General features: G+C 40.2%; 1 protein-coding gene across 10 annotated transcripts in view; it reads left to right on the top strand.

The window, feature by feature from the left end:
• Window positions 1–15481, top strand: part of LOC114574022 (adhesion G protein-coupled receptor L3) — a 219952-nt gene that overhangs the window by 143787 nt on the left and 60684 nt on the right. For all 10 annotated transcript variants that reach the window (XM_028606304.1, XM_028606305.1, XM_028606303.1 and 7 more), the window contains 2 exons: window positions 10509–10862; window positions 14592–14695. In XM_028606304.1, the coding sequence (XP_028462105.1) occupies window positions 10509–10862; window positions 14592–14695 (458 nt within the window). The remainder of the gene's footprint in view (window positions 1–10508; window positions 10863–14591; window positions 14696–15481) is intronic.

Here is a 15481-nt window from a genome sequence, read left to right as displayed (position 1 = left end):
CCCACATTATTGTTCGCTATAGACTTCTTACGGACTTTACAATCCTGCCCAATGCTGTTTATGTACAATATTTCAGATTTCACTGATTCCTTTCATTCAAATGAACATATTCAGATTATACTGTGTTTTCTATTAGTCAGCTCATTATTTAGTATCTGTGAGATGTTCCCATCATCTCACATTTCAGTGAGACAACGTCTGAGTGATTCTTTTGTTGGCTCATGATTGGTGTATAGGATGCGGCACAGTTGGTGTCATTGTTACATTCACCGTCTTGCAATCCTGTAATTTTGCCATATGTTGCCATCTGGCCAGGGCATGGTGCCAGCCCTGCTAGCCTGCAGGGAGCCTGCAGACTTGGTCCCCCGACCTTCATGCCGAAACAGCTGATGTTTTGGACGCTCAGGCCAGTCTTTGCTCTATTTGGAAGTGCCTGACACATGCTAAATTGATTAAGACTGTCTAACCGGTAAATGCAGGCTGGCAGTGTCTAGTGGAGATAATCTACGTGTGACTCAGTGTGCTCTTAAAGGCACAAACTGTTGTCCTTTGGGTTCCATTGAGTATGCACAAGCCTTCCAGTACCTGTCATGCTGCTTCTTGATTGATACATTTTGACATGTTATGATATAGATACACCCTGCCGTTGTCATATGTCGTCACAGAACCTTCTTGTTCTTGATTACAAAGCTTTCAGAAATATCTTGCTTAGAAATTCCAATACATCTTAATGCTACTATTCCACCAAAAAAAACAACGTTGTTTTGCATGCTGCATGAAGCCCTTTTTGATGTTGAAGCTAAGAAATGTGGGCTACATGCCTTTTTGCAGGCTGTGCATTTATCACATGCCTGCTGCACCTCTTGCAGAGGGCAGTTTTCTTCGAGGGAAAGTGCAAGGTTTGGGATTATAATTTAGGATGATTTTTTTTAAAGACACAAACACATGCACAAATGCACTATCTTCTTGCAAACCCTTTTAATGTTAAAACACAATGGGGCTCTGTTGAGTAATGCAGCGTTCGGGGGAATGCTTCAGAGCCTCTTTGAATCTTTCAAAGCCATTTTCCCTCATGTAAGAATAAAGTGTAATATATTGTAAAATCTAATCATTGTTACCATATCGGCGAATGTGTGTTGTGCTGTTCATAGTATGCTTCTGTTTTATTTCCAATGTGAATTTTGAATGAAACCTTTGTCAATTTGAGTGGGGGAGCTCATGTTTCAAGTGGTTCAGTATGTGGCATCTCCGTTTGTTCCCCTTTATATATCACATGATTTTGTCTGGTGTCCCTCCTGACTGGCCATCAATCATGGGCCTTGGCGGCCCTACCTGGATCCAGAAAGCATACACAGATCACCTGTGTAGTGAGAGGGGTGGCAGGCAATTCCTCAATTAAGGCCAACACCCTATCCATCTCTTCTGACATGAGATACAGAAATGGGAAAAACATACTTTTAGTAGAAAATCAAAGAACTTTGTCACGTGTGTGTGTTAGGGGTCGGACAAAATATCGATACAGCAATATATCAATATCCTTCTTTGATACGATAATTGATACGCCGGTGCCAAATATCGATATTTTAATTAATAAAATAAAGCGCTCTGAATAGATTTCCCTGCTCCCGGTATCGCTACTTCATGGCTCCTCAAGGTGGCGCTCAACATGAATGAGGGATACTTGAACATAAGTTAAATAGCTGACGAGGAAGAGGTTTTCAATAGGATAGCAGACGGTTTAAGGAAAATAACAGATGCTCCAGCCAACTTTAACTCCAAAGTCTGGACTCATAGATGCTCTATAGTTTCTTAATTTACAGACTGAAAAACTTGTGCTGCAGAATTGTGCTGTTTTCTAAAAGTTTGGACTTGCAGTGTATAAAGAGAAAAAAACTGCACTTAACCTGCACTTAACCTCATAGTTACACCAATATTGTGATGTATAATTTTAGGATTGTGTAGCAATATATAGATTATCGCAGAATTGCTGTATCGTGAGATTATTGGTATCGTAAGCCGTGTATCACATCGTGAGGTACTCTGTGATTCCCACCCCTAGTGTGTGTGTTAGGGATGTCATCTACTTAAGAAATTAGTCGACTAACACTCATAAGATATTGTTGACTAACTGATTAGTTAGTTGACAGATCTGTAAAACTGAGTTTCTCCATGAATAATTTTGCACAAGCACCATTTTAAAATATTTTAAATGTTTACCAGAGATGTGGTCATAATTTTCTTGGATGTATATTTATTCAGCATTAAAAAGTATTTAAAAAATGACTAATCGACTAAAGAAATCTTAGTTGACTAAGACCAAAACGACCAATTCAACTTAGTGTTTGTAGAGCCAAAAAAATTATACCATTTGTGCTTCCTCACAGTTTGTTTTCACTTTTTGATTTAAACCCACAAGGTGTTTCACCCAGCTATCCTCACGTAGCCGATCAGCTCTGTTCTCCTCCACCCTGTTCTTTCTCCACTCTACTCCTGATGCGTGTGTACCGGTTTTCTCTAGGGTGCCAAACATTTGCCACAATAAATTTAACAGGCTTGGTGACACACAAGCTCAAAGTGATTTAGTTTGGCCAATCAGCCATGTAAATCTGATTGGAGGCCTCCGTAGTTCCTCTGCACAGCTTTGCCCTATCCATTTGGCTCATGCTACTTTTAGTTGACAGTCTTTTGAAAAGCCTTACTTGAGTTTTTTTTTTTTTTTTTTTTTTTTTTTTTTTTTGGCAAATGGTAAGATCTTGGAGGAGAGTGCCTTTCCTCTAAGTGAGTCTGAAATCTCCTCTGCTTATGTGCTCACACTACTCTTTGCTCATTTTGCTTTCCCTGGTACGTTTGACGATGTTTGGCTTTGTCAGTAGCCTGAGAGAAGAAGTTTCAGCTCTAAGAAAAAATAAAAGTAATCCAACATTCATCTGTTTACCTTAGAAAATATGTTCCTAAATATAAATTTCTGTGGACTGAGTTTTTAATACAAACCATTTCAGTACTAATATGTACTATATTATTAGTGGATGTGTAAATGCATAATGTGCTTTGATTTAAGGTTTTGAGACTCTTTGAGAATCTATAAATCATAAAAATCTAATTAGCCAAATCAATTTTTGTGAATGCAGATAAGCTAGTATGCAGGCACATTAGACAAAAAACAGCAATTGAATGTATTTACTGCACATCTGTGTAGTGAACTCACCATACAGTAGCTCACTGTACTGCATATGCAAGCATGCTTTGCTCACGTCTCCTCCGTCATTTAACTCAAACACTGAGAGTGTCTCTCTGGGCCTGTGTCCATGTGTGCATATATATCAGCCCAGGGCATACGCTTCTCCCAGCGCTCTGTGACCTCCATAGATGCCCTCTCAAGTCCCAAGAAGAGAGCTTCGGAATGAGAAATGAATTGCCAAACAATACATAGCTCCCATCCATTACTGTTCTCATCATGTCAGATGATATCGAAGCATTACCGGATGTCTGGCTGTATAATTTACCGCACACCACCCCCACTGTCCTCCCCCCACCCACCTCCCCGACATCCCAGTTGAACTCTCTGATGGATTTGTAGGCCTGCCACAAAAGGCTCCATGAAATGACAGGACTTGTATCATTTTATTTGCCAACCATTTTCCTCAGCATACAAGGATACGTGTAGCATTTTGGTAGGATCATATGACATAAACATTGGGAATTGATAAGCTTGGGAGCTTAGTGAATTATGCCATTATAAAGCAGGAAAAGATTTTGTGAGATTGCTTCAAATAGATGATGTTACTTCTCTTTGTGTATGGATGTTTCTCATCATAGACAAAATGTCACGTTATGACGTAAAATTAATGCTCGATAAGCTGATGGCTGAAAATAAAATGTTTTTCTCCAGTTCTCTCTGCTTTTGTCCTGTAAGGTTAGGGTCATATTGGGACACATATTTTAATGTTAGGCTTCAAATATGCTTCACTCTAAAAATACATGTCCCAGCACCCAGACATCCCATTTTGCAGGCTTTAAACAGGCTAGTAGAAAGTTAATGGCTGACATCGCACTAAGACTGTCCAATATTTTCTACAGTCTGTGAAAGTGCCTACTGAAGATGTAACAATGCATAAAGGTTCAAATACTGAAATTAGGAGGTAATTGGGTTCAGCATGAGTTTGGAAGAGTCACTTTACCGTCTGATGCTAGTTTCATTTTTTACCCCCGAAAGCCCTTTGCACCTCTTTTGATCTTGAGTCTGCAGAATTTTCTCAGAGCTGACGAGTCCGCTCTCAGTGCATAAATGGCAAGTCATATGAACCGGATTCATTTCATAGTAACATAGCGGGTTTTTTGCCCGAAGAGAAGTAGAGCGGGCTTATCTAATTGTGAAAGCCATGAGCCCTGGGATGCAAAAAAAAGAGAGGCTAATTAGTTAGAAATGAATGCTTTGAAATTAAGCACAGAGCTCGGTGTGTGGTGGAAACAGACTTCATGCGTTTGGTGAAGGGGATTTTGTGCAATAAAAGCAGAGCGTAAATGAGTGGAATTGGTGCATCAATGAGAGGAAGCTGGAGTGCCCACAGACAGGCTCACTAAAGGTTGCCCGTTTACGTGTAGGAACGTTCTTAAGCCTTTAGCTTAACAATCATGAATATCTAATAGCTGGCTGTTAGTATTATTACATTTTAATCAACTTTGGTATGCTTTCAAAAATGCATTGAGTCTTAAATATACAAAAGATAAATTACTTTGAGGTTTGAGGCTATTTTATTGAATTATATTCTTAAATGGTTACACCTTACTTGAAGGTATCTACGTAAGAGTGACATGACACTGTCATGAACGTGTTATAAACATTATAAACAAGTCATAAACGTTTATGACATAACGCTTCTGTTATTAAGTGTCATTCGGTTTTTGTCATGACAAGTTATGGTTAGGGTTAGGGATCATGTGTCATGACTGTGTCATGACAATGTTATGTCACTCATGTAGATACCTTCAAGTAAAGTGTTACCTCTTAAACTTGTAAATCATTGTGCAATACCTTAACACATCTGATGACTCAATTTTAATTAAAAATATATGCAAAGAGGTAGTACTTGTTATGTAGACATGGGAATAAGACGTACATAAGAGTAAGAGAAGAGCACTCCCATCTTAGTCACATTTCCATGTCTTTGTAGTCAACAGTTTTGTTTTGTAAAGCTCAAAAAATGCTTCAGACGTTGAAATCTGCCTGTTCGGTTACTCACGAGTCACTTGGGGCATAGCAAAGTCTTGTTCACCTCGTTCACCTCGTTGGTGCTCTTGAGGTTTTTTTCCTCTCTTCATCCCTTTTGGAGAGAATGGGAAAGCTGGCAAAGCAAAACAAAATGCCCTTGTGTTGTCTCCAAGGCGATAATGCCTGCAGACTGTGGCTGCTGTCTGCTGCTGGGCCAGCTTTACTTTTATTTTTTTGTGCTCATCTCAAGGAAAAGATATACAAGTTTGCTCAAGGACATTTTGTTCGTTTCCACTCCTGCTCTCCGTCTCTTGTGTGTGTGTGTGTGTGTGTGTCTTTGCGGGCGTATTTAACATGCTGCGTGTTGAAAAATAATTCAGCAGTGGGCTCAACGGGATCATGTGAAAGTATGGAATTACATTCTAGACATGGTTCCTTGTGACTTTGATTAACCTCGTGCTGTGATGGCAATTTCCTCAAGCCATATTTCTCTGTACTGTCATATCACCCAGCATTAAAGAAGGTGCTGTGATAACTTGCATTAGTATTATTTACAAAGGATTGGTAAACTGAAATTATCTCATTATCTTTGAAGTAGAGATAAAACGATAGCTGGATATTTGTCTTGGTATAATCATAATCATGAACGTATTACTTATTAGAAACTTTAAAGCAAGAGTGTAAAACATTTAAAAGAAGAAATGGCACATTCTTTTTCTTACAAATGAAAAGTTCATAAGCAATGAAAAGCACCGTTGCTCATCACTGTGCACTCAGGGGCTTAGCACTAAAGATGTACTTGGTCTGTAAACATTTAAATGGTTTTTATCACAAATGTGACAGACAAAAGACAAGAAGTAAACACAACTTACTACACCAGGAATATGTTTGTTAGGGTTGGATACCGAAACGCGGTGCCAATAGGGAACCGGTGCCGACGTAAACGGTAGTAACGAGACCGAATAAGAATGAAAGTTTCGGTGCCTCATTTTGGTGCCTGACTTTACACTACACCTGACAGCATGTAACGTTAGCCTACCTTTAGCTAGCAGCTGGATTAAACACGGTTAAAATGCTGACAGCTAACGTTAAACAATGTAAAGTGTGACTGTAGTTCACTGTGGAGGACTTCAACAGCGGGATGTAACAGTCTGCTCTGCAGCGCAGCAGCTGCCGTTGTCGGAATTCATAGATATATGTTTATATCTATGGTCAGAATTAAACAACACAGACGGTGCGTTCACTTGCAGCTGCCGTTGTCGGAATTAAACCACACAGACGGTGCGTTCACTTAAAACAGGTAGCCTCGTGGTGCATTCACAGTAATTGTAAAATGCCCTTTTCCCATCTGGGGTTCAACAGCAATTTACTGGGGAAATAAGTTATTGTTATAGTTATTTCATTATTATTAAATCTTTAATTTTGACCATGGCCTTAGCAATAAACAAGTCACTAAATATTGTTTACTACCCTTCTTTTTTACTTTATTGAAAAGTACCGGTTCAGGCACCATCTGGGCACCGTTTTAAAAGTATCGATTTAGCACTGGTATAGAAAAAAACCCAAACGATACCCAATCCTAATGTTTGTAACTTGTGTTCCCATTCTGTTAGCAAGAGTCAGGTTGCATGAAAGCACCAAATTTATAATAATCTTGGAAAATAAAGGGCATTTCAGTGAGCCAGTTCTGTAGTTTACTCATGACAACGCTTGCGTTGTGGAATGGGTCCCGAAGCAGCCAATAGGCCTATGTCTCCTGGTAGGGTATGGTGTGCTTACTTCTTTGTGTTAAAACATGTTTCTATATAGGCTAGTGTACAAGAGGAGTCATAAAGTCAACAATCTAACTCAGAAATATCTGTTAAAATCTATGCGATATGATTTGCCACCATAAGCTATTGGTCACCAGACCAAGAAAAGCTGTATAATAGCACCCAACCCCTCAGTTTACTGAACTGAGCAATAGTGCGCTTTATTATGTATGAATAGTGGTTTTCATTTGTATGAGGAAGAATGTGCAAATTTATCTTTCAAATGGTACTTAATCTCACTTTAAACCTATTCAGCTACCGGATTACACTGATATTTGTGAATAAAAAACTTTAGGTAGGTAGATAGGTAGGTTGATATATATATACATACATACATACATACATACATACATACATACATACATACATAGAGCAGTACACAACAAAAATTACAATGAACAAAGAATACTGCAGGGAGTCGATCAAAATCAAAAACACAGCCTAATATCAAAACACAAGTACAAATTGTTTATATAGTTTATTTAAAATGATATGTACAAAAGATATATATATATATATATAAGCTAGTGTCTTATTTATTAGCATATCTTCGTATAAAACTATGGTTACTGCATCACATGTTCGTGTGCATTTCGGGAACCATAAGCAACAAAAACCCTCAGCAAAAATCTTTCACAGTGAGAATCACTCCTGTATCAGCCATCCTGACCAGTACAATTTTCTCCTTATCCTGATAGGCCCGTCTGCACACCTTTTTTAGCCACTAGCTTATCTGAGCCTGTGCAAGGTGGCCTCTACTGACCTCAATATGAGCACTGAATTTCCAAGATCAGATTTCCATGAGGTACTCTAATAATGGTCTCCTTTACTATATGCACCACCAGCTGATTTCAGTTATTCTAAAATTGATGCCTCTTCCCTTTACCAAGAGTTGGGGTAACATATTTGAGGTTATCATGGCTTCTCAAATACAGATGCATAAATAAGTTCTTTCATAAATAATCAAATAAATAGACTGGTGTCCTTGAAGATATTTTACCCTCCTATTTTCATGATCATTGCAGCCGAAGGGTTGCCGTGGCGCAGATTGATGATGTCTAGTAGTCGTTATAGAATGTAAATGGTGATGTCTCTGTGGCTGGTGGAAATGTTAAATACCTATTTGAGCATTCATGTGATTTGTTTAAAGCCCTGTTGATGGGTGGTAGTGTCAGTTTATGTTGGTTGATGTGTGGCTGCCGGTGTGTGAGCACGTGACTACGCTTTTGTGTTAGCTCATTCAAGCATTTGCATCCCTATACACACGTGTAATAGCATCTTTTCCGAGTTTTTGTTTTTTTTCATGCAACTGTGTACTTTGCTAATTTGTTTTTCTTTCTCTCTGTGAGAGATATTTTGAAGTTATACAACCTGCATTATCGGCAGTTGGGAGTGAAAAAGACACTGTGTGCTTTTAGTGCACATTGCAATTCAACGAGATTCTTGTTATAGTTCCACTTTACTGATGGAGCACCTCCACAGTTGTGCCCAAGCTACCTGCGGATGTTAAAAACACAACAAACTCTTTTGTTAGCGAGAGAAAACAAATACTCAATCAGCCTGGAACTCTTGCTGCGGCAGCAACCTATTTAATCAACCTTGGCTGTCGTTGAATGCTGTTAAGTGTTGAATGCATTGACTGCTGATAGCCGCCTGGTTTGTGTCATTACAGCCTCCAGGCGCCTACGCGATTCCCAAACAGTGGCACTAATTTATGCTTTCTTATTTCACCACTTTCAAATTCACCATACAAAGAAATTGTCCGATTGCAAATTGAATCTCGCTGAACTGGATTTCGGCAGTGATGTCCGTTGTCTCAGCTCTCCGAATGTGTGATGTCCATTACACCTGCCAAACTAAAGTCGACCCTCATTAAATTTTGTTTTGCTCCCCTCTCATACAAAGATTGGGACCATTTGTCACTTCTGTCATTTTGATTTTATCTCTGCATTAGGACAAGAAAAAAGAATAAAAACAATGCCTATCCCAAATTGCATTTTTGCAAAGGCCCAGATTGTGTGTCTGTGAGAAAGTATTCTCCCATGGGAGCTCATTTAAAGGGTCTACAGCAAGCAGCCTTCCTGCAAAACCACACACAGTAATAAGATCATGACATATAGAAATGTCATCATACCCCTATTGAAAAATCTTTGTGTAAAAATAATGTGAATGTGTAACATAGAGTAATGCTCCTAAATATATTCCATAGGACACAGTTTCATAAAAAAAAAAAAAAACCTGGTATGACCTCACAATGCGTCCTCAGACCCTCTGTGGCTTAACAGAGTCCACACTTTCATAAAAATCCTGGTGCTAAATTAATTTGGGGGCCCTATTTTCCAATTAGTGACACAGGGGAAGGTAGAGTCATTAGCAAGCACCCACTGAAGTGTGACCACAGGAAGAACTCACATCTAGGAAATAGGTATATCATTTTGTCCCAGCTGACCCAGAAATAGCATGTAGCTATTGACTCGCAGAGATGTGCCCCTGTCAATAGCAACTTTTAGACTGCACAGCTGTGTGCACACATGTGTGTGTGTGTGCGCACGCGTGCTGATCGGGCCGCATAAAGATATTTATGGCCGAGCACGACACAGTTAAAATCTAATTTTTTTCTCATACTAATGACACATGTATGTTTGTATGTGTGGAAAGCCCGCTTTTTATTTTATTAAGCAACTGTAGGAAGGCAATTAGAAATGTCAACAGATGAGCACATCAGCGCACACGGGACAATGAGCGCAAGTTAATAAGCTGTTTAATTTAAAATGTTCAACGTGTTAACCTTTCCTGATTGCTTTGTTTCCGACCGTGGTCAGAAAACCAGTACTGTGTACAAAACTTAAACTTATTCCACTAACTCTGCTCCGGTCGCATCTACACGTCTGCTTCCTCTTTTATCTATCTCTCTTCTGCCCACTTTCCCCCCACACACACACACACACACACACACACACACACACACAGACACACAGACAAATGCACTGAGCTCTCTTAAAGGAGCTGCAGGACCATTTTATAACAAATGCGTTATCACGCTGATGTGACCGAGCCCGACCCGAACATCATTTCTAAATATCTGTCCAAACCCGGCCCATCAGGTCCTGTCGGGCTCAGGTCAGTTATCCGCACTCTAGTGTGTGTGTGTGTGTGTGTGTTTTTTAGCATAACCAGCAGGGGTCCAAAACTAGACACCATGCATGCCCATGCAAATCACACCTGCCAGTTCCAATTGATCCTGTTTTAACTATCTTCTCTTCAACACACAAATGGAAACGAGGGAAGAATAGAATCTCGCCCCCCCCCCACCAGACACACTGCAGTCTTTTTTTTTTTTCCAGCGGCACCAAAATAAATTTGCCTCTAAAGACGTTAATGAAGTGTGACTGAAAAGAAAGACATTTACTCTCAATCTCCTTTTTCCAACTGTACATTTTCCCAGAATCTGTCCGTTTACTTTGTTTCCTTTTTTTCTCCTTTACCAGAAACTTCCTCCTCTGTAATGGTCTACATGGACACATCCACCATGACAACGAGGACCACCACTCGACCAACCACTGTTACTGTGACATCCACAACCGCCAGGACTACCACTACCAAGATGCCTGCCACAACAACTGCCATGGCTCAGTGGCCACAGACCACATCCACAGTGGTGGCCCCTGTCCAGACGGTGGTGGAGGGTTTGGTCCCAGAAGACGAAGACAGGGTGCCGCCTTCCACCAAGCTTCCCAACATCAGGGTGGAGTACTGCAATCCCCTGGTGATGATGGACATCTCCTGGCCCAAGACCAAGCAGGGTGTGGTGGCCAAGATGCCCTGTCCACCTGGAACCACAGGTAATGCAGATTTTGGTAATGTCAGATATTTTAAGGGAGTCTTATTTTTGTAGTTTGGGGCATACTTTCTTTCAGTAATAACCCAAGTAGTTTTGGGAACACAGACATTGCTAAAATTAAAGGAGAACGCCGGGCAATTTTTATTTTAATCTTGATTGCTATATGTATACGAGTTCTGTTGATAGCAAAAAAAACGAGCCAAATCTGTGCTCTGGTGGAGATCCTCCAGAGGACAGTTCATGCTTTCACGGCGAAATTTTGAAGTTTATTCCCCCCTCAAAAATAGGTAATTGAGCACTGTAACTACATGGAAACGGACCAAATGATGCCTGTTTTGTACAGTAATAGCGTTACTGAATGCTAGCTCTAGCTTCATAGTTACGTTACCCCAAGCTTCTTCCCTTGTGAACACCTCCGTTATTCACTCTTCACACACTACGCTCCGATCTGCACACTGTTGTTTACCTTTTCCTGCTACAACTGAATTCCCACGGGACTTCAGCGCAAGGCTACAGCCTTCTGTAATGCTAGTTACTTTACAAGAAACAGGCATCAACAAGCACACAATTCGCCACTGCAGACTCATATTCACCAATGACAGCACACAAAATGGATATATATGCTACAAATACACATGGAACTGCTGCGTGATGATTATTACCGGAGCCTGGCTGAACACACTCACTCATCCCAGACGGCAGCTAGCAGCTAAGAGGGTAGGTAAATTTAAACAATGGCTAAGTTGCTAAATGCATCTAGTTGTCATGTAAGGTACCTGTTCATGTTGCACAGACATTTTAATTGCATTTTGTGTCTGTTAAGAGGCACAAAGGCACTCTTTATCATTTACGTTTTTTTTGCTATCGACAGTACTCATATACATATAGCAATCAAGATTAACGTAAAACTTCGAGTTCTCCTTTAAGTTTGATAGTGCAAGGATGATGAGCAGGCAGAGCATCATCAAGTTTTAAACAAACCCAGAGATTAGCCTCAGGTTATTTGGAAGATGGAATGAGGGCCATCCATTCGGGCCAAATCAACCAATCAGATCCACGAAGCGTATGAAAATACAACCACAAGCCCACCCCTGCTGCTGCAGGCAAAGCATAGCTCGTAAGCTCAGCATGCAAGCAACATGTCGGTAAAGGATATTTGCCGTTTGTGTAACGAGAATTTAGGAATAAAAGGCACCATTTCAGGTTCCCGGACCATATTCCAAAAGAAGGATCCAAGAGAAAAAAAGCATTAGCGAGCGGCTAACAGAATTAGGGCTACCGCTGTCTGATAATACTGGTTAGCTGATTGGATAAACCATCGGTCTATCACCACCTAACCCACCTCAAAACCAACGCTGATTAACTAAAACCTCAAACATTCAGTTTAAGAATGAAAAACTCTGTGAAATATACATGTTATTTTTTTATTCATCACTCTTTCGTACTCTCAATACTCTCGTTAGTAGGCAGTTACTGTCAGGCTCCTACCTTGATGTTGGTCGTTGGTGTGTGTTCTGGTTTTTGTTTACTCTCCCCCTGAAACTCTCATCATCATGCTTCCTGTCCTCTTTACTCTGTATTCCTGACTCACTGATGCAAGGCTAAATATAGCTTAGCATTGCATCTGTATGGAAACTAGTACACTATGCGCCCATATTTATTTCCTGTCTCTCAGGATACTACTGGTGTAATTAATTAGTGGCTAAACAGGTTTGTGTTCGGCACTTTGAAAGGGCTGTTGAGCTTTGTTTATCAGGCATCAGACCACTTGTTACTCTATATGTTGGTCCAGCTCTGTCTTTCTATCAATCCTAAGGGAATGAAGTCAAGTGTGTATTAACATGAAATCGATGTTGGCTGGCTCAGATATGAAAGCGTTACCTCAGAAAGTAAGAATATCAGAGTTCTGATCAAGTAATCAAAGGCTTTGATATTATAAGCTTGAAGATATCCCTAAATTCTTAAATTATGAGATGAATCGTGAGAAAAAAATTAAAGTTTAAACTTAACTGAAAGGTAACATAGGAACCTTGATATTGTAGGTTTCTGCTGTCAGATCGTATTGTTGCATAAATAAAGCAACTCAGTGGTGGTAATACATTATTAAAATCAAAAGATGTAATGCAAGTTAGTGGTGTTAAAAATTGCAGAATGTGCCTTTTGTTTAGGAATTTTCTGAAACTTCCCTATCATCATTTTTTATAGAGAAAGTCACCCTAGACTTGTTAGTGACACTTCATCCTCAAATCTGGCTCAAAGCCTAAAATAATCTGTTCATTTCATCAATCAGCACACTGACTCAGACAGACAGACACACACACACACACACACACACACACACACACACACACACACACACACACACACTCATACATACAGGCTTCATTAATGGGCAACACAGGCACCCGTCGAGACCTCACTAACAGCCGTCATATGGCAAGATAAGAGGAACACATACCCACACCTCCTCTCGGCACATTCTTCAAAGCCACTGCTCTTCAGACGACACTGCCAAGCAGAACACGACTGTGTGAGCTTCCTCTGCCACTCTTTGAAAGTTCCTCGAGCTCCCCTTCCATCTACCTCACTTCGCTTGCTGTCATTCTGTCTCCCCCTACACCCCTCCAACTCCCTCGCTCACTCCTTCCCTTTTCCATGCTCCTTCTCCTGCCTCACAATAAAGGAGGAAATGCTGAGTCCCTTATCTTATAAACCCATCAAACATAAGGCTGTCCGAGGTGGACTGGGGAAGGAAATTATATGTCAATCAAAATTGATATCTCCTAATGCTGGTCGTCTCACCCTCCAACACACCCTCTCTCTAAGTACAACAACAAGGGCAATTTAATGTCAGCATGTAGCCTTGCTACTCTGAAAATATAGATGCAAGTTATTTGAAGTACATGGAAGAGCAAGTCAAAGACATCCTTTGTTTTTGAATACCTTGCAATCATTGTATTGTTGGACAGATGTCTACAAAAAGCTGTTGGTTTGTACTGTCTATTTCTTGATTAAGTGTATTTAATGTATTAATTGTGATTAATAAGGTTGAAGCTAGGTATAGCATGGTCGGAGAGTCTTAACTGATGATGTCACGCTGTCTAATTTGAGGAGGTGTATTTATATTAAAGCCCAGATGGAACATTGTAAAACTGAATCACATATCTGTCAGCAGAGACAGTTTCCTCAAACCAGCTTAATTGACCTTTTGTGATGAATTCAGCTATGGCAGACTTAATTGGCACCTATTTTGGCGTATTTTTCTCATGCAGGAGTTGAACTGTCACATGCAGACACTGTCTGACTTTTAATGATTATATACAGGCGGCGTCTGCCCTCAAGTGAAGCAACTTCATTTCAGTCCATATAAGATAAAACCATCCAATTACATTTTGCTACACCCATTAATTTAATTTCTTAAGAATTGTGTTTCTTTTGGACGTCGCAGTTTATTTGGACAACTCTAGAAAATAAGAAAAGACTGAAAATACTGTGTAATCCATCACTCTGTAATGGGGAAAAAAAGAGTAAGAGAAAAGGAGAAAATGTGGGTAAGCTTGTTTGTCTCCCAAGAGGTCTTTTTAGAAACACACACATAGACCGACATGTTACTAAACAGGTGCCACTGTAGCTGTTCTTTCTGTACTGACATAGTTGTGTCTCTGGATGTAATACATTTGATGTCATTGTTCTTACTAAGCCGCTGTCTTTCTTCTCTCTCTCTCTCTAGGTGTGGCCTCATACCTGTGTGTGGGTCCAGATGGATACTGGGACCCCCAGGGACCTGATTTTAGCAACTGTACCTCCCCTTGGGTCAACCTCATCAGCCAGAAGGTACCAAACTGCACAATTATAATAAGCAGCACATGTGCTACTTAAAGTAACATCACAGTCGGTTTGAAAAGTGCTTTTTGTATTACTTTTCTGATCAGGAATCATCAAACATTTCTCCTTGAAATACAACCATAGAAAAACGCATACAGATGGCATGAATGATTTGGCACTGAGTTTAAATGTTATTTTGATGTGTAATTTGATTTTGTTTTTAACAGAACTGGGCGCTTAAAGTAACCACTGTTACCACAGCTCACAATGCAAATCAACCGTGTATATATTGCTTTCACTCAGAGGGCTTTAGTTTTGTGTGTGTTTTCTCTTTTCTTCTTTGTCTCTTTTCTAACGAGTCAATTAATGCTGTGGATTAGCTGGAGGGTTCACTTAATTGAAGGGTTATGCTTGTGTGTGTATGTGTGTGTTTAGTGTGGGTGGTTGGATGGGGGCGGAGTGATAACCAGTACCACAGCACCATAGTCTAATGGACCGTTGTGGATAACAACAGCTTATCCAGACCACTTTCTGTCCTACGGACACAGCAGTTTTTTTTGCATTCCATACTTCTCAAGCACAAACCATTTGTATCTCCTCCTCTAAATGTAAATGTTAATAGACTGCATTTATATAGCGCCTTTCTAGTCTTAACGACTACTCAAAGCGCTTTTACATAGTACAGGTACCATTCACACACACACGGACGAGGCTGCCATACAAGGTGCAACCTGCTCATCAGATAAACATTCACACAAATTCACACACCGATGGCACAGCATCGGGAGCAAGGAC

The sequence above is a fragment of the Perca flavescens genome, chromosome 19 (genome assembly GCF_004354835.1).
Source record: "Perca flavescens isolate YP-PL-M2 chromosome 19, PFLA_1.0, whole genome shotgun sequence".
NCBI classification, from domain to species: domain Eukaryota; kingdom Metazoa; phylum Chordata; class Actinopteri; order Perciformes; family Percidae; genus Perca; species Perca flavescens.
Note: the sequence above shows the minus strand (reverse complement) of the source record. Positions and strands in the feature narration are given on the sequence as shown.